Below are 20,187 nucleotides of genomic sequence, written 5' to 3'. Positions count from 1 at the left end.
GGCCAGAACAATCGAGCCGTTACTCGGCTGGCTTACTCTCACCCCGCCCACGCTCTCTGCTAGTCACCAGCCCGTGGCCGCCCGCAGCGTCGCTGCTGTCGACCTTGTGCAGCTCATACCCCGCCGCTGCCGCCTGACGCCCCGCGCGTACCGGGGTTCAGGGGGAGACCCTCATCCATGCCATCTGAGTGCAGATTGGTCGGGGCTGGGACTGGCGAAGATTGCCGAAAGGTGGCGGGGAGGAGGAGGAGGATGTCATCGCAAGAGTGAGCAAGCAGATATCGCGGGATCAAATGTCGCGAGAGCTCTCCCAGCTTGCAACTGCCGAAAAAAGGTTACTTTTCCCGGAAGTAACGTCAATGGAAACCGCCGGGGATCCTGGGAATACAATATTTGTTCTAGCCTGAGGTGGGAGGGGCTACCGAGCTCTCACAGTCATGGCTGGCGAACTGGAAAGAGGTTTTGTCCCTTGGTAGGCCAACTCCGAAACCGGGTCGAACTGCGGACCAGTAGTTGCCGGGTCACTGTTCACCCTGGGACTTCTCCTGATTGTCTTCCGACAGAGCTGCTCATAGTCATCGCAAACATGTTTAATGCTGAGAAACTACGAATCCTCGGTGCTGTTTCCATTTTAACCCGTCAGGTGAGTTGCCTTGGCACCTGTGGCCTCAGAATTAGCCTTCTTCCCATCTGTATTTGGTTCTATGTAAGGGCCCCTCCTCCGGGATAATTTCATAAAGAACTGCTTTGAGCAAGCACTGTAAGAAATTTTTGTTACTCAAAAAAATCAGTTTAATGTGATGTGTTTTGTTTGTCCCTATGTCGTGTGTAACTCGAGTTTGATTCCAGATTGCAGCTCATTGAGGTATATCCGTCAGAACCGCAGTGCTCTAGTCATGAGTTTTGTGGGGGAGGTTATTTATTTTTGTACCAGGGATCGAACTGGGGACCTTGCACTTGTGAGGCAGGCGGCAGAACCACTGAGCTGAATCGCCGACCCGTCAGCTTTTTTAAAAGCAAAAAAATTATGTCCTTTTTTTTTTAAAACCCAGTTTTCTTTTTATTCGGTACCGGGAATCATACTCAGGGCCTTGCATTTGGCAGGCAGGCGCAGTGCCACTGAGATGCATCCCTGGCCCCAACCTGAGTTTTCCTTAAGTTCAGGAGAAAAATGGCATTAAATTATTAATTGGAGCCTTAAGCTATTGTAACACTCAGCAATAACAGTTACGCGTTTGGTTAGAGAAGGCAAATGAGGAGTCCCATGTACACAGTCCTTCCTGGTACTTTACCTGCTTAGCACAGATGCCAGATATTAGTTCAACAGGCAGAAAAAGCTAATCTTATCATAATACGAAACAGGAGAGAAAAGAAGAAATAACTACGTGCTCTAACTCTAGCAATGGTTCCACCACCACTAGCTTCTCAACTGGTGACCACAGCCACTCAGCCCCATTATGTGGGCCAGCAGGAGGTGAAAAATCATTGGAGAGGATGGGTTTTGCCTAAAATGTTGTCTCCTTCCTGTGCCTATCTGGGTACCCAATTTGCCCAGCGTCCTGCAGAGCATTCAGATGGAGTAATTTTTCACTGATTGTCTGCAAACAGACAACCAGATAGAATAATTTGTGTATGTTATCTTATTCTCTGCTTTTTATTTAATTGGAAAAAATAGTGGTTGTTTGTATCAGGACAGTCCATCCCACAAGGAAGATTTGCCTCCGTTTTTTGCTACCTATCACCCTATTTGCACTGATAATTGGCTCTTGTAAGCATTATGCTCCATCTCAGTGGCTTCATCTAGTGTGCCCAGTGAATCCTGCCTAGACCAGCAGCAAGTAAAACCTGGATTGCCTCATCTCAAAAATTATAGGAGAAAGCCTATTGATGGGATTTCAAAGGTGAGTCTCTAAAGAGTATTAATTTTAATTTTGTTTAGCCTCTCGTACATTTTAGATGACACCATACAGAAAGCCAAAAAACCTCAGGAGGATTCTTCCAAATTTTTGGAGCACCATCTATCAGGTGTACCGACAATATATGGATATCAGTGCTGAGGGTCCAGAAAATCAAAAAATGGTAAATATGACTTTTACCAGCCAAAGTGCTACTGATACATAAAGGACAAGAGTTGATGGAGCTTTAGGAATGTCAACTTCACACCTAATAGAAATGGCATTTAAAGTTTATAATAACAGATCAAGCACAAGATTTGAAGAAACAATGGAAAATAAACAATAGGTTTCCTTGCTGGTAGCAGCACTCACAGAAATCCAGAAGAAAAAGCAGAAAGGATTATGAGGATAACTCAAAGAAAGTAAATAAACAGACTCCTCCAGGAAAGAATTATTGCAGTTATTGCAAGGATGAAGGATGCTGGATTAGTGATTTCCCAAAACTGAAGAAAGAATTATAAAAACAAGTAAGAACTCTGCCACCCAAATGTTAAAATTAGAGGAATATCAGATGAATGAAAAATTCAGTGAGTGAATGAAAAATCCATGAGCTTTCTTAGATTTAACATGAGCTCTAATTATATCTCCATAGAAGCCTGAGTACAATGGGGAACAAATTTATTGACTTTCTTGTATATACATATTAGGGACATTTACTCTCTCATTGACACCTACCTATCTCCTGATCAAAAAATTTTATGAATAGCTGGGCGTGGTGGTGCATGCCTGTAATCCCAGCCCTCAGAGGCTGAGGCAGGAAGATCACTGCAAGTTTGAGACCAGCCTGGGCTACATAGTGTCTTCCAGGTCAGTCTCAACTACATAGTGAGACCCTGTCTCAAAAAAAAAAAAAATTATGACTACAATGAGGGTATCAGGAAAAGCCTTACTCTTGTCTTTTCTAAAGCCTTTTGAATACACCTTGGTGAAGTGAATTTAAAATAGACCATATATGCCTGAGTACCCCCTTTCTCTATTTGGCCATGACTTTCTTGTAAAACTAAAGGTTTGGGTAACTTTTTCAACAGGGTGACTAGAAATAGATGTTTCAGGGGAACATGCCTGAACCCTCCAGGTGCTACTGCTACAAAGTAACTCTGGACAAGAACCAGAATTGCCTGAACTACCAGGCCTGTCTGGGTGCCCCTAAAGGAAGGCCATAAAATATTTCCAACAATATCCCTTTGAGAAGTAAGCCATAGGGCAGCAAAAAACAGCCAAGAGTCACTTAATACCCCAAGGCTTATTCTCTGCTTTTTCATGTTCTAAAAGATCGAGACTTTCATTAAACCCAGGAGGCCCAAAGTTAGAATGGTTAAGAAGCTTTTCCTTCATCTGTTAAAAGCCTGTTGGCAAGTCCACAGTAAATGTTCTAGTTTCTTCTCAAAAAGGGACACAGAGGAAGGCACAAGAATGAATAGAGTCACTCCTGGAGTCCTTTTTAAAACAGATCTAAAAAAATAACAAAGTCTAAAAAGATCATGCCATTCTCCATGGATATTGGTTTCCTGAGTTAGGGAGAAAATGTCCATGTGCCTTGGAAAGTTCAAATCCTATTTAACAGTCTTTTGACAAATAAGGGCTATTTCTTGAAGACTTTATGTCCCCAAGTAGCCAAAATATTTAAGATCTGAACAGTATATTTGTATTGTTTTGTTTTGTTTTTTGAAACAGGGTCTCACTATGTAGTTCAGGCTGGCCTTGACCTCACCATGTATCCTAGATTGGCCTCAAACTCATGACAATCCTTCTACCTCAGCCTCCCCAGTGCTAGGACTGATGTTACAAACTGTTAAAGTGAACTAAAGAAAATAATGAAAAGGAAACAAATTGGCTTTCCAAGCTGCCAGAAGAACCACAAGAACCAAGAGTTTTTAGGCTCTTTAGATTTCACTGATCCCACAAATTAATCTCAATCAATACTAGCCCCGTCACACCCTTAAGATTTAGAAAGAGGAAAAGAGCTGGACGTGGTGGCTCACACCTGTAATCCCAGCACTTGGGAGGCTGAGGTAGGAGGATTGCTGTGAGTTCAAGACCAGCCTGGGCTACATAGTGAGTTCCAGGTCAGTCTCAACTATACAGTGAGACCCTGTCTCAAAAACCAAAACCAAAAAAAAAAGAGGAAAAGAATGGTGGGTTGAGATTTCTTCCCCAGAACATTCCCATTGGAAATGCAGTGCTAACGCATCATCCTCAGTCAAGGGGCTCTGCAAAAGGAACTCTACTCCGGTACCCAGCATGAACTCTGCTACCCTTCAGTTGGTCCAGGGGTATATGATAGACCTCAACCTACAAAGACTTGTCCACACATTCCCCAACTACATATAACCCAAAGACTTGGAAGAATTCAACACTGAGGATGAATCTCTTGTGATGATTGGCAAATAGACTCTGCCATGATGCTAAGGGCTCCTGGAAATCTTTAATATCTGCTTTAACATCTTTAATGGGTAAGTTGGAACCTATTGCTTCAGGACAGAAAAGGCCTCTGAAATAACCAAAGCCATATTGAAAGAATTATTCCTAGGTAAGGACTGGCTGTGTCTATACAAAGTGACAATGATTTTGTGACTAGAATAGCTTCAAGGAATATCCAGGTTCTTAGGCATCACCTGGAAATTATGTGCTTCATGGAAACCCACAACCTACCAGAAAGATAAATCATGCTGAAAAGAATCATCACAATAGTCTGCCAAGAGACCAAAGTGACGTGGAAAAGGTGTTGCCTGTTGCTTTGTTTCAGGTGAAAATGTCACCTAGGAGCAGACACCAATTGAGCCCATGTGAATTAATGAACAGGAGACCATTCCAGATAGCCTCACCAGAAGAAAACCTATCTTGAGGAAGAAAAATCAAAATACTGGATATTTGCAAACCTTAAGTGAGGTTCTAGCTTATGCTCATGAGTTTGCATCAAACAGGTTGTTGATTCCCAGAGATATCCTCTGCCACTTTTAAGGTTAGATACTGAGTCCTTCTCAAGTCTTGGGAAAATAAAAGGCCCTTTGGGCACAAAGTGGTATCACATTCAAGGAAACTATGATGTGTGCTGACTGCCTACTCATTTGTTATTTGTGATACATCACACCCAGGTCAAGCTTGCCCCACCACAGCCTGACTTCAAAGCTGCCAAAGCCTATGAACATATAACCCACAACAAACTTCAAATTTTTCTTCAAAATGATATTATTACTGACACAAGTTTTTCTCATTAGCTACACTTCTGTCATTCCCCTGACCCATACAATTACTGTTTTTATTATTGTTTCTCAACCCTTACATTTGCATGAAAAGATAACTCTTTGACCAGGGTCTCTCAAATATCAGCTAAAGCAGAAAATTTAACTGATTGTAGGTATTAACAGTTTTGACCTAAAATGTCCCTCAAAGGTCTCAGAGGTGGAACTTGAAAAGGTGATTGAATCATGGGGGCACTGTACTTATCAGTGAGTTAATCTGCTGATAAGTTCATAACTAAAGATGCTGTTAGAGCCAGACGTGGTGGCACATGCTTGTAATCCCAACACTCAGGAGGCTGAGGCAGGAGGATTGCTGTGAGTTCAAGACCAGCCTGGACTACATAGTGAATTCCATGTCAGTCTCAATTACATAGTGAGACCCTGTCTCAAAAAAACATAAAGAGAGAGAGAGAGAGAAAGGAAAGAAAGATGCTGTTAGAGATGAGGCCTAGTTGGAGGAGTGGGGTCACAGGAGGTGTGACCTGGGAGGATGTACTCTTGTCCCCCATCTCCTCCCTTCTCTCTGCTTCCTGGCTTCCATGTGATGAGTGGCTTTTCTATACCATGCCTTTTGCCATGCCGTTTTTGCCTTGGAGCCAAGCAACCATGGACTGAGTCCTCTGAAAATAACAAAATAAAGCTATTCTTTAAGTCGTGGGAAAGTGAATAATACAGTGGGATGTGTCATCCAAAACCCCTCTCAATTCATGACCATACTGACCTCTTGATTTTACCCATAATTAACTTTTCATCTTCTCCTAACTTTGCTATGAGATATAATTAAAAACTCTCCAAAGTATCAAAGCTGAGTAAGACAGCCATCTAACACCTCACATACTTCTCTATTAGTTTTTTCTTAAACTCCATAAAGAAGCTTGAGTTTTACCTTTATACCCTGAGATTATGAATTGTCCTGAGCCTATTAATATTGCTATAATCGATATAATGATATAATCATTTTCCAGTAACAGTTTAACTAGATTCTGTGTGAGAAAAAGACATTATGGGACCACCCTGATTGAATATAAATAACTCTTATCTTGGCCTTCAACATATTTAACAACACTAACCAAAAAGTTCAGATCCTACTGATTGCCCTTGGTTTGATCTAATCCAAGAAACTTTTCACTGAGTCTCTATTTAAGCAATTTATCGAGGTTTCTATGTGCTGCGGTAGGATGCCTGTTTGTTTTGAAGGGCTTTGAAGGATTCACATGTCTAGATAGCTAGGGAACAGGCGAAGTTTTTCTGTTGGGATATCTGGCCCTGCCTCTTCTCATCTACCAATCCCAAGAAACTAAGCAGTGGACCAGCTCTCTAAGAACTAAAAGAAGGTTTCTAGGTGTGCAGCATCATGTAGCACTTAGCTAAGCATGCAGAGACCCTGGTTTTGATACTTGACACCACCAATGAAAAAATCTCAGGGAGTCTTCTATTTTCCTGGGTAACGGGAAGATGGATTTTAGTATCGTTCAGCAGAACCTTTTTGCCCTGTTGGGGCGTAGGAACCCGTGAACAATGATTAAAAGTCTGTCACCCTGAAAGTTATAGGTGAAGAGACTGCCTGCTCAACAAAAAGGAATAGAATCCTTAGCTAAAGTAGTGTTAGTCCTATAATTCCAGCTACTCAGGGCACTGAAGTAAGAAATTCACAAGTTTGAGGCCAGCCTGGGAAACTTAGTGAGACCCTTAAATTAAAACAGTAAAAAAAGGTCTGGAGATACACTTTTGCTTCCTGGGTTCATTCTCCAGTACTGGAGGCTTGGAAGGATACATATATTACAGTAGTAAATGGCTGGTTCTCAGGATTGTTTTCTTGAATCCTATTAAGTCTGTATTTTCTGGCTACTTTAATTAGGAATATCTAATTACTGATCTTATTTGTGACATGTTATAATTAAATGCACTTCAAAATGTTGCAGTAAAACAGTTGCTAAAAGCTCAAGCTGTAGTATTACAGAGCCCTACATTTACTCCACTAACTTACGAATATTTCAGGTGAAATAATTTCATTCCTTCATCATCCTCCACTTTTTCTCAGCAGGAAATAACCAGATCATCATTGTGCCTATTCCTACCCAATTTACGAATGATAAAATAGTAGGAATTTGTAACTAAGCCTCCATGGTGAAATTTTTTTAATGTTTTCTCTTGTAAGGGCTTGAACCACTCTCTCTCCCAAAAGTTTAGAAACCAAACAGCATGTTTTTTCATCTGGTCAAACTGGCCAGACCTTTCACACATACTCCCTGTCTGTCTTCCTACAATTATCAAGTCACTGACCCTTTTTGTCTTTATTGCAGAAGACTGAACTAACGGCATCCCAAGATATATTACAAACTTATTTTGCAGAACCGTAGATTGTGCAGTGGTTCACCAGATGGCCACTAGCATCAAGTCTGAAAACTTTGATTATATCAAACATGTAAACTACCACTTCCTTGCCACCCCACAAACTGTTCTGTTCCCTTTTCCTGTCATCCCTAGTCATGCTTACTGAGAGATAATGGCTTTGGCACTAATCTCCCATCTTCTGGTTGGTACCTTCTTGATTAAACTTTCTCTACTCCTAGAACTGGTGTTCGGTGTTTGGTGTTTTCTGTACATTGCACACATAAATCTGATTTGGGGGTTTGGTAAAAATAAGATCACTTGAGGGGAATGATAGGCTCACAGCTATTTTACCCTTTGTTTCTGCCCCTTCAGGTGGAGCTGCAGATTTCTGGGGACATTGCTAGTATATAGTGCCACTCCTATGCAGTGTTTGGGGCACCTCTAGCTTCAAGAGTCAAGAGCACATTGGGCCGGGGATTTATAGTTCAGTGGTACAGCTGCCTGCTTCACAAGTGCAAGGTCCCCAAGTTTGATCCCCGGCACAAAAAAGAAAAAAGAAGAGCACAACAGGTTAGGTGAGGTAGCATGGTTATGTAAGAAATCTGTGTGCAAGCTGTAGCAATCAGGGATTTGGGGACACATCTGTTGTCCTGTTCGTACAGACTTGGTGAGTCTTTAAAAAGGAAATTATTTTACCTATGCCAACTCTAGATTGAGTCCTCTCCAACTCACATTTACTAAAGTTAATTTGGTAAAGCCTACAATGCTATTTCACTTCCTTAGGTCACAAACTTTTACTTCATTTCAATCTGGCTTACACCATTTAAGCAGAAAAACATTTGCTTCAGTCATCAAATGGCCCTCTTGTGCTAAATTCTCTGGACTTTATAGTGCTGGGAATCAAACTTGGGATCTTCAGCACACTAAGCATGCACTCTACCGCTGAAATACACCCATCACTACACTCTACTACAGTTAATTTTGCTTAAAGGCAAAAGTAGTACATGACCTTTTGTGTTAGAAAAAGAAAAATAAGAAAACAGGTGTCTGCTCATCAAGAAGCATTCTCCAGAAACTAATGTAATTGATTTCTTGGGAGAGTGGGGAGAAGGGAAAGACTGAGAACTAGTAGCAGGATTAGGAGGGAGTGGTGATTCTTTTTATGTAGAGCTGTACTGTAATTAACATATGGATTATTTCACATACAGATTTTTTTTCCCTCATGAAAACTTAAAATCACTCAGTAAGTTTATAGTTACCATGTTGCCTTGAACTAGCTCCTCTTTAACTGAAATTTTGTATCCTTTGGTCAAGTTCAAAAAAGAAATTTTTTTTTTTTTTTTTTTTTGAGACAGGTTTTTGCTATGTAATTCAGGTTGGCCTTGAACATACTGTATAATCCAGGCTGGTTTTGAATTTGGGGTCATCCTCCTGCCTCAGCCTCTTGAGTGCTAAGAATATTGGTGTACACCATCATGAGAGGCCAGAGTCCTTAAACAGAAATTCCTGATTTTAATGTATTTTAATTTTTCAGTGTTGTCTTTTAATAAGTGTCTTGTGGTTGTTTAGATAAGATCTTCTATATTGCCTAGGATGGCCTCAAAATCCTATGCTTATATGATCCTCCCAAGTGCTGGCACACTACAGGTACATGCCATTACATCCAGCTTTATTAAAAATATCCTTAATGTTTTGCTTCACATAGCTTCCCCTACCCCATACTCTTTTAAAAAATCCATTAAATTATTTTCTACTGAGTTTTTTGTTTGTTTTGTTTTTTGTTACATTTAGATCTCTAATTTAACTGGAGTAAATTTTTCATATACTGAAAGACACATACCCAATTTCATCATTTTGCATATAGAAATCCATTTTTTCCTAGTCTCATTTACCCAGCAGTTGACATTTCCTTTCCCCTTGCCCTGACTGCCATCTGTCATTACTAGGATTCCACAGTCTGATGGTCTGCTTCTGGGCTCTTCTGTTACGTTAACCAATCTCCCCTCTCCCTATGCATGTGCTGCTGTGTCTTAACTACAACACTTTCAGAATAAGTTCTGATCCCTGACAGCAAGTATCAATTTGGAGAGAATTGACATTTCATGGTATTAAACCTATCCATGAACATTAAATCTCATCATTCATTAGGTTTATTTTTATTTCCTTTGCTACCTCTTAATACTTTAAATTATTCCCTGGAGAAGCTTGGACTACTTCTACATTTCTAATTTCTTGGTGGTCTCAGCTATTACTACTTGCTATGTATTAATAAGTTGTAAGAATTTCCTTCTGTTTGTTTTTTGTTTTGAGATGGGCTCACTGTATAGGTTAGGCCAGACTTGAACTCACTACAGAGCCCAGGCTGGCCTCAAACTCACAGCAATGCTGCTACCTCAGCCTCCGGAGTGCTGAGATTATAGGCGTGCTCCACACCCATCTGCCGTCTACTTTATACAGTGTATCTTTGTGGAGCACCTTCAGGAGTCCCTAGGGTACCCTTATGATTCCATTATTGAGTCGGGTTACATGCATCTTCATCTGAAAGGGTTTTGTAACAACAAAAGTTCCACAGAAATATAAGTTCCTACTGAACCCTCAAACATTTAATGAGAGGTCTAATTGGTCACGGAGGCACACACCTGTAATCCCAGCACTCAGGAGGCTGAGGCAGGAGGGTTGTACAAGTTCAAGGCCACCTTGAATTAGAGTAAGAACCTGTCTCTAAAAAACAAAACCAGGCTGGGGATTTAGCTCAGTGGTCCCACCACCTGCCTTTCAAGCGCAAGGACCCAAATTCAATCCCTGGTACAAATTTTTTTTTAATTTATAAAATACTCTAATCGTAACCAGGTATGGTGGTACACACCTGTAATCTCAGCACTTGGGAGGCTGAGGCAGGAGGATCTCTGTGAGTTCAAGCCCAGCCTGGACAAAATAGGAAGACCTTGATTCCAAAAACAAAGTTAAATTGGGAGAAGGATATATAAATTACAAGGGGATGGAGGTTTAGCTCAGGGGTACCACCACCTCCCTTGCAAGTGTGAGGATTATAATTATATAATAATAATAAATTATTTGGCTTTAGGTAAGAAGAGGGGGATACTGTGAAGCAGGAAAAGTGGGAATAGAACAGTATATAAGGAGGAATACTGGCTTCTGTATTGGTTGCGGTTAATAAGAAAGTTGATTCATAAATCAGTCAGTGGCTCTTAGTGGTCAGCACCTGGGATTCTGAGTCAAAACTTCAACATATAATGAGAAACCTATGTAGAACATTCTTTTTCTAGGCCTGTAAGCTAATAAATTCCTTTATCTCTTCCCTCCTCCATCCTCCAGACCTTAGACCTCAAAATACCTAAAAGAAAATCAGAGGATTGTGGTGAAGAGCTCTGAAACACAGCACAAGGATTTTGAGCTTTTTAGTGCTCACTGGCATTTTAAAATAGGTTAATGAAAGAATGAAGAGACAACTTACAGAACGGGAAGAAATTTTTCCAGTTACACCTCAGTCAGAGGACTAGTATCTAGAATCTATAAAGGACTCTAAAAATATACACCCTTCCAAGAAAAGTCTGCAGAAAAAGTATATGAAAAATGTTTAACAACAGTGGCCATTAGCGAAATGCAAATTAAAACAACCCTTAGACTCCATCTTACCTCAGAAAGAATAAGAATAGTCATCACCAAGAAATCAAACAATAACAAATGCTAGGGAGACTGCCAGGGGGCAGGGGGCCTCTACACTGTTGTGGAAATGTGAACTCGTATAATCACTATGGAAATCAGTATGGATATTCCTGAAAAACTAAAAATAGAAATTGGATTTTTACCCAGCTATTCCCCTTCAGGCTATCTTCCTGAAAGGGTTAAAGGTCATATTTCAATGACTTACGCACACGTGTTTATAGTAGCACAACTCAATAGCTAAGTCTCAGAAGTGGTTTATTTGTCCATCAACAGATGGAAGATAAAGAAAATGTATTTATACACTAGAGGACTACTCTGCCATGATGAATGATAAATCATTTGGGGGAAAGTGGGTGCACCTTGAGATAATGTTAAATGAAATAAATCAGCCAGGCGTGGTGGTGCACACCTGTAATCCCAGCACTCGGGAGGCTGGGGCAGGAGGATCACTGTGAGTTCAAGACCAGCCTGAGCTACATAGTGTGTTCCAGGTCAGTCTCAACTATATGGTGAGACCCTGTCTCAAAAAACCAAAAAAAAAAAAAAATCGGACGACACAGCTTGAACATTGCATGCTTCCTTTTCTAGGAGAGAAACCTAAAGTATTAGTAAATTAAAGAACAAAATAAAACTAGATAATAGACAGGAAAATAGTTATTTTATAAAAGGGAAAAGGGTCCAAAAAATGGAGGGAAAAGATTTGGGGAAGAGGATGAAAACAATTAAGATTTTACATGTGTACATATACTAACTCCCCACAATGAATGTAACTATGTACTGCAAACATACTAATAAAAAAATGCTTCTAAAGCCAAGCGTGGTCGTCATACCTGTAATCCCAGCACACAGGAAGCTGAGGCAAGAGGATTGGCATGAGTTTGACACCAGCCTGGGCTATATAGTGAGTTCAACGCCAGCCTACACTACATGGGGAACCCTGTCTCAAAAAAACAACAACAAAAAAGATCATTTATTATATGACTTCTCCCATCAAAGATCTAAAACTGTCTGATGTTGATTCTCAGGGTCACACAGACTTTGATATGTCTTTACTGTGGGATGGCAGTTGGTTTTTTTGTTTGTTTTGGTACCTGGGATCAGACTCTGGACCTTGTGCTTGGGAGGCAGGCAGTGACATCACTGAGCTAAAGCCCTTGCCCGGGATGACAGGTTTTATCAAGGATCTCTCCCTTCCCTTGCTGATTGCTCTATTCCTTTCAACAGTGTGCTTGATCATAAATTGCTTCAGACAATAATTCATACTCCTTTAAGGGGATAGTTGTCAAGGCCGGTGCTTAAAGTAGTTGCAATCCCTAGGCAGACTTGTAACAGTCGTCTGCTTCTCCTCTTGGGAAAATGAGGCAACCTGTATATTTAGTGTACACATCTAAAAACTGCACCCATCTCCCAGTTGCATTTCACTGCAACCTTCCCTGTTTTTGAGAGGACCTGTAGGCTTCAGTTCCCTCGCGCAGAGCTGTGAATGAAGTCAGTTCTGGGAAGTGCCATCTGCTTTTAGCTGTTGCACTTCCTGGACACAATCTCTACACCAAGAAGACTCTGACACACTTTCTGCCCACCAGCCAAGAGCTCTGCAGATGGGTGGAGTAGGAACCTCCACTTTCTGAGCCAAGAACCCTGGCAACAATGGACCCAGTGTTCTCAGCAGAACCACACCCAAGGTGGCACCTCCTTCCAGCCAGCGGGGCCCAACCTGAAGATGCCTCCCTGATTTGCTCAGAACAGCACTTCAGCAATAGGTAGCTAGGGGCATAATAACAATTGCTGACATCTGCCCTTACTAGGAAAGTAGCCCTCAAGTCTCAAGTATATCACAGTATTGGGCCAGGGATTTAGCTCAATGGTGCGACTGCCTACCTTGAAAGCTCAAGGTCCTGAGTTTGATCCCTGGTACCCCCCTAAATAAAAGTATATCACAGTAGTTACTAACTATAAAAGGTAAAAGAGTGGCTTCATACTGGAGAAGACTAGCAAGCATCACCTCTACCAAGTGAAAGTTAACACAGTTCATGGTACTGATACTGATATTGACTGCATGTGTCTTCTTGTACAATAACATCACTTCTGGAGGCTTATAGCTAAATTAACATAGCCCAAATCTAATCCTGAGGGAATAGAGAAATTAACATCAATTCACAAAATAGCTGCATATCTACAAATGGTAGTAGGCAATTTTCTCTGTTTTCCCCCACCAGTTACAATTATGACCTGTGGACATTGTACATAAATATAAAACTGAAAAGAGGAGAGAAGACAGACCAACACAGGACCTTAGTACACAAGGAATGACATACTGAATTTCCTGTGTTTTCTTTTTGTCTCATGTATCAAACAATTTTTTTTAGCATTGAGGATTGAACTCTGGACCTTACACTGAGCTACATCCCCAGTCTCTTTTATTTTGAGAAGAGTCTTGCCAAATTGCCCTAGTAGGATTTGAATTTATAATCTTGCCTTATCCTCCCTCAGTGCGGGGATTATAAGAATACACCTATGTATCTGTGTATAATACCATTTAAACTTCTCAAAAGCACTTCTGTAAAGCTGGGCATGCTGGCACATGTCTATAATCATGGTACTCAGTATGCTGAGGCAGGAGGATCACTATGAATTCCAAGCCAGACTGGGCTACTTAGTGAGTTCAAGGCTGGCCTGAACTACTTAGCAAGACCCTGTCTCAAAAACAACAACAACAACAAACCCAACAAAATAAAAACACAAAAACCATTTAGATATAAATATAGGATATAGAGTCAGGCATGATAGCATGCAGCTGTGTGCGTGTGGTGTGTGTGTGTGTGGTATTATATATAATGCCTGTATATAAGCTATATCATATAAGCTCTCGCTATATATTAAATAGGCCTTATTTGCTGAAAACTACAAAATGCTGAAAGAAATCAAAGAGTGTTTAATAAGTAGACATCCCATGTTCATGGATTGGAAGATGGAACATAAGTATACACGTCGGTTCTCCCCAAATTCATACACAGGTTTAACACACTACTTACCAAGATCCCAACAAGATTTTTTTTTATATACATATAAGCAAGCTTTTTCTAAAGGGGATGCAGAGGAACTAGAATAGCTGAAACAATTTTGAAAAATTAAGGCCAAATTGGGAGGAAACAGTCTACCTAATTTCAAGACTTACATAGCTACAAAGATCAAGATCTGTCTGGACATGGTAGTGCACACCTGTAATGCCAGCACTTGAGAGCCTGAGGCAGAAGGATCGTTGAGAGTAGATCTATGCCTGACTTTTAACAGGTGGATTGAGTTATAGTTCAGATATAATACAAGTTCACACCTTTCAGTGGTTTTATGTATTCACAATTTTAAAACATTTCATGAACCCCAAAAGACCACCTGCCTAAGGATATTTTCTTTTCTTTTTTGCTGGTACTGGGAATTTGAACCCAGAGCCTCACACATGCTAGGCAAGTATTCCATGTCTTAGTCTGTTTCCTGTTGTTATACCAGAATACCACAGCCTGTATAATAAACAGTTAATAAAGGGAGGGGGTAATGGGATAAAAATGATCAAAATATTACATACACACACACACACACACACACATATACACACACACACACACACACACACACCAATACTCCAAAGCAAATATAACTATTACATAAACAAAACAGAAAAATAATGAATAAAAAGCACATAATAAATTCTCATCTCAAATGTCATTGTGAGAATTTACATAATAATTCAGGTAGAGTGCTAGCATTTTATATATTACTGTTATTGTTACTGTCCCAGTTTAAAATTCTGCACTGAAGCCAGGCATGGTGGCACACACCTATAATCCCAACACTTGGGAGGCTGAGGCAGGAGGATTGACCTGAGTTTGAGGCCAGCCTGGGCTACATAGTGGGTTCAAGTTTAGCCTGAACTATACAGTAAGACCCTGTCTCAAACAACAACAACAAAAAGATTATGCACTGAGTGAGCTATAAAAATGCCTTTGAAAAGCTGGGCATGGTGGCACACAACAGTAGTCCCAGCACTTGGGAGGCTGAGGCAGGAGGATCACTGTGAGTTCAAGGACAACCTGGGCTACATAGTGAATTTAGGGCCAGCCTGAATTACAAAGAGACAGCCTGCCTCAAAACACTTAAGAAAATATATAAATAACGTGCCTTCAAACTAGTCAACCTAATTGCTACAACAAAGATGCTTGAAATTCTGAGCAAATAGATACTGTTTTTGACTGAAAAAGTAAAATAAAAAGGAAGATGTTTGTTTAGTTTATGGTGCTGGAGGCTGAGATCCCGGCATAATGTCTCCTCGGGTCAGATTTCTTTCTTGCTGCATCATAACACCACAGAAGGCGAAAGGCAAGTGAATGTGTGTGAAGGCAATGGACTGGATTTTAAAACCTTGATCTGTGTCTCATACCATATAAAAAGTTAACTGAAATAAATCATGGATTTAAAGATGTAAAAGTATAAAACTAGTAAGAACAAATGTCCGAAAATCTTTGGCATCTAAGTCTTACAGAGTTGCATCTAGGGCTTGACATCATGTGTTATCCATATAACTACAGATAACTGTAATGCACTTTTCAAAAGTTCAGAAGAAAGGATTTTGAATATTTTTACCAGAAAGAAATTAAATGTTTGAACGGACAGATATGCTCACTCTGATCTAAGTATTGTACAGTGTAAATATACACTGAAACATCATGTGGCAGTCCCATGTGTGACTTAATGTTAGAACATAGTCTTAGCATCTACAAAGTCTTGGGTTCAAACCCTAGTAAAAAAAAAGAAAGCCCCATCAATCTGTTCCATTTTTGTTCTTATGTATCAATTTAAAATACATTTAAAATTTAAAAACCATTATTCAAGCCAGGCACGGCAGCACACACCAATACTCTGTCACCCTAATATTGGGGAGGCAGTGACAGGAGGATCACGAGTTCAAGGCCAGCCTGGGCTGCACAGTGGGACACTACATAACTCAAAATCAATACAAAACAAAATAGCATTATTCATAAAAGTAAACTTTGGCAAACTTTACTTCACCAAAGCTAAAAACTTGCTCTGGTAAAGGCCCAATAAGAGGATACAAAGACAAGCTACAGGCTGGAAGGATAAATGTATTTGCAGCCATATGTTTGGCAAAGGACCAGTATCGAGAATATATAAGGAATTCTCCAAACTCAACAACAGAAAGGAAAGTGTATAAAAGCAGATAAGCCAAACAGTCTCTTTGTCTGTCATCTGCTACTACAACAAAATAACACAGAATGGGTGAACTATAAACAGTAAGTTTACTTGGCCCATGATTCTGAGGTCATGGGGCTACCTCTTGAGGGAACCTGCATGCTGTATCATAACATGGCCGAAGGCAGGTAGGCAAGTTTGTGGGACGACAGGAACTCGGGTCAAGTTCATCAGGAACTCACTCTCACTGTAACAACATCAATCATTTGAGGACAGTGCCCTCATGACCTAGGAAACTCTTATAGGTTCCACCACTTAATATTGGTACAGTGGCAATTAATTTTTTAAAGAGACAAGGTCTTGCGATGTTACTCTTGCTGTGTTCCCCAGGCTGGGCCCAAACTCCTAGGCTCAAGCAATCCTCCTGCCTCACCCTCCCTAGAACCTGGGGCTATAGGTACGCGCCCAGCAGTTCAATGAAATACCAACACAATTTGCAGGCAACAGCCAAACCATAGCACAACCTCTGGACAAAATGATATGAAAACACAAGGAAGATACACAAACTGTAAATATACACATGAAAAGATAGTCCCCAGGAAGTGCAAAGTAAAGTTACAATGTGATACCACCTCATTGCTATTCATACTGCTAAAACAAAAAGAGAAACTGGGTTGAGACATGATTCTAAAAGCTTAATATGCTTTTGGAGCACTTGAAGATCTTATTAAGATGCAGATTCTGATTTAGTAGTTCTGAATTGAGCCACCTATTTATTTATATATTTATTTATTTGGAAACAGGGTCTTGCTATATAGTATAGGCTGGTATTTGACTCAGTATGTACTAAGGCCCCAGGTGGCCCTAAACTTGTCATCCTCCTGCCTCAGCCTTCCTGTTGCTGGAAAAACAGGCATGTGTCATCACACATGGCTTCAGATATTATACATTTCTTTCTCTCTCTTTTTTTTTTTTTTTTTTTTTTTCTTTTTTTTTTTTTTTTTTTTTTTTTTTTTGTTGGTACTGGGGCTTGAACTCAGGACCTTCTGCCTGCAAGGTAGGTGGCAGAACTACTGAGCTAAATCCCTGGCCTGATATTATACATTTCTAACAAGTTACCAGATCCTGCTGATAGTCCTGGTCCATGGATCACACTTTAACCAGACTCTAGAGCAGTGCTATCTAATAGCATTTTCTGCACTGGTAGAAATGTCCTGCAAAGTCCAACACAGTAGCCATTACTAGCTACTGAGGTATTGTCCAAGATAGTAGCCCCATGTAACTACTGGGCCCCTGAAATATGGCTAGTGCTACTGAGGAACTGAATTTTTAATTAACTTAAATTTAAGTTACTACATATGGCTACAATTATATTGGACAACACAACCCCAGAACATTTTTAGATTAATCCAGCTTTATTCTGTGACTTGAATAACATTTTGAAGATATCTCTAATTCCTGATCAACTAAGCTCACTTTTTTCAATTTTTTATTTTTTTTCTTCAGTTTTTAGATTCTAATCATTCCCCTGTTGGCATTATGGATAAGTAGAGGTATTGAATATAACATTTTATTGCATGGCCAACTAGGCTGTGATTTAGTCTAGAGACCAGCTTTCTTTCCACCATCAAGACTCTGTCCTCTTACCCATTGAGGTGGCACGTGCCTGTAATCTCTACGCAGGAGGCTGAGGTAGAGGGTTGCAAATACGCTATTAGCCTGGGTGATTTACTGAGACCCTGTCTCAAAATTGAAAAATAAATTGGGGGAGATGTGTTGTGGCTTGGTGGTTGAGTGCCCACTTAGCATGTGAAAGCCCTGAGCTCAATCCCAATACTCTGTCACCTAATTAAGAGAAACAGCAAAGTCTAAAGTTAGTTGTATTGCCAGGCATGGTGGTCTATGCCTATAATCTCAACTACTTGGGAGGCTGAGGCAGGAGAATCACAAGTTCAAGGCCATCCTGTGCAACTTAGTGAGACCTTGTCTTAAAATAAAAAATAAAGGGCTGGGGATTTAGCTCAGTGGTTCCAGTGCCTGCCTCGCAAGCCCAAGGTCCCAAGTTTAATCCCCAGTACCTAAATAAATAAATAAATAAAAATAAAAAATAAAAAGGCTGGGAATGTAACTCAATGGGAAAGTACCTCTAAACTCAATCCCCAGTACCAAAAAAGAAAAGAAGGAATAAAAGAAGAGGGGAAGGGCCAGGTGTGGTGGTATGCACCTATAATGCAAACACTCCAGAGATTGAGGCAGGAGGATTGCTGCAAGTTCAAGGATAGCCTGGGCTATACATTGAGTTCAAAGCCAGCCTGAACAACATAACAAGACCCTGTCTCAAAAAAAAAAAAAAAAAAAAAAAAAGTGGAAGAAAAAGGAAAGAGGGCTGGGGATTTAGCTCAGTGGTGCTGCTGTCTGCCTCAAAAGCACAAAGATCCAAGTTTGATGCCTGGTACCAAAAGAAAAAAAGAGAGAAGGAAGGGAAATCAATTCCTGGAAATGACTAAAAATTTAACAAATTTTAAACAACAATAAGGACAAAAAGAGAATGTAGAAATAAACAATACTGAAAAAAAATTTTTTTGGCTTTTTGAGACAGGGTCTCGCTATGGATTTGAGACTGACCTGGAACTCACTATGTAGTGCAGGCTGGTCTCGAACTCACAGACATCCTTCTGCCTCAGCCTCCTGAGTCCTGGGATTACAGGTGTGTGCCACCACGCCCAGCTTTAACAATAGTGAAAATTTAAAAGAGGGACATTACTAGAGATTCTGAATAATTAAAAAGATAGCAGGATAGTATATAAATAGCAATATTCCAATAAATTTGAAATTGTTTTCCTATGAAGCTATAATTTACCAAAACATTACTCAAGAATGAATAGTAAGCCTTTGGAGTTATGTAATCATTAAAGAACCTGGACCAGAAATCAAAAACCTCCTCATAAGAAATGGCAGGCCCACATGGTTTTCCCAGTGACTTCTAGCAAACATTCAAACAAGAGTTAATTTCAATAATCACAGACTTTCCAGAGCACGGAACTCTCCAAAACAGTTTACAAAGTTAATGTAATTTTCCGAACAAAAAAAGAAAGAATAGGGCTGGGGATTTAGCTCAGAGGTTCTGCTGCCTGCCTCACAAGTGCAAGAACCCAAGTTCAATCCCCGGTACCAAAAGTGGGGGGGCTATTATATATACAATTTCACTCATAAAAACAATTAGTAAACTGAAGCTAGTAACATATTAAATTGGGTTTGTTCCAGAATCCAAGGTCAGTTTAATTATTTGTAAAAATTACATCTAAACCTAGAAAAATCATATAATCATATGAATAGATGTCAATACAGATTCAATAAAATTAAACATATGATTTTTAAAAAATACTCTTAGCAAATTAGGAATAAAAAGCTAATCTCATAAGGAATAATTGTTAAACCAAAGTTACACAAAAACTTCACAGAAGCATTTAATGGTGAAAAACTACATTTTTTCTTTTTCTTTTCTTTTTCTTATACTGAGGTTTGAATCACAGAAGTACATCCCCAGCTCTTATTTTATTTTGAGACAGTGTCTCACAAAGTTGCCCAGGCTGGTCCTGAACTTGCAGTCCTCCTGCCTCAGCCTCCCCAGTAGCTTGGATGGCAGGTGTGTGCTACCGCACCTGGATGAAAGACAATCATGCCTCTACCCCCATTTTTCTTCTGCAGCATACGGGAGATCTTAGCAAGAATATTCTCTCATTCTCATTTCTCTCTCTCTCTCTCTC

The 20,187-nt window shown here is 40.1% G+C and overlaps 2 protein-coding genes across 2 annotated transcripts in view; one reads left to right on the top strand and one right to left on the bottom strand.

Annotated features, from left to right (window-relative positions):
• Ino80 (INO80 complex ATPase subunit) overlaps positions 1-224 on the bottom strand; it is a 122,475-nt gene extending 122,251 nt beyond the window's left edge. Inside the window, exon 1 of the mRNA XM_010624714.2 lies at positions 152-224. The gene's annotated coding sequence lies outside the window, so the exon portion shown is untranslated. The remainder of the gene's footprint in view (positions 1-151) is intronic.
• LOC104862815 overlaps positions 1-11,177 on the top strand; it is a 13,189-nt gene extending 2,012 nt beyond the window's left edge. The window contains exons 2-4 of the mRNA XM_033765291.1: positions 7-643; positions 1,957-2,079; positions 10,868-11,177. Coding sequence (XP_033621182.1) covers positions 7-643; positions 1,957-2,079; positions 10,868-10,924 — 817 coding nt within the window. The 3' untranslated portion in view covers positions 10,925-11,177. The remainder of the gene's footprint in view (positions 1-6; positions 644-1,956; positions 2,080-10,867) is intronic.
• The last annotated feature ends 9,010 nt before the right edge of the window (positions 11,178-20,187 follow it).

This window comes from Fukomys damarensis, unplaced genomic scaffold (genome assembly GCF_012274545.1).
Source record: "Fukomys damarensis isolate Sample0158 unplaced genomic scaffold, DMR_v1.0_HiC HiC_scaffold_17, whole genome shotgun sequence".
NCBI classification, from domain to species: domain Eukaryota; kingdom Metazoa; phylum Chordata; class Mammalia; order Rodentia; family Bathyergidae; genus Fukomys; species Fukomys damarensis.
This window is presented reverse-complemented; position numbering and strand designations above follow the sequence as displayed.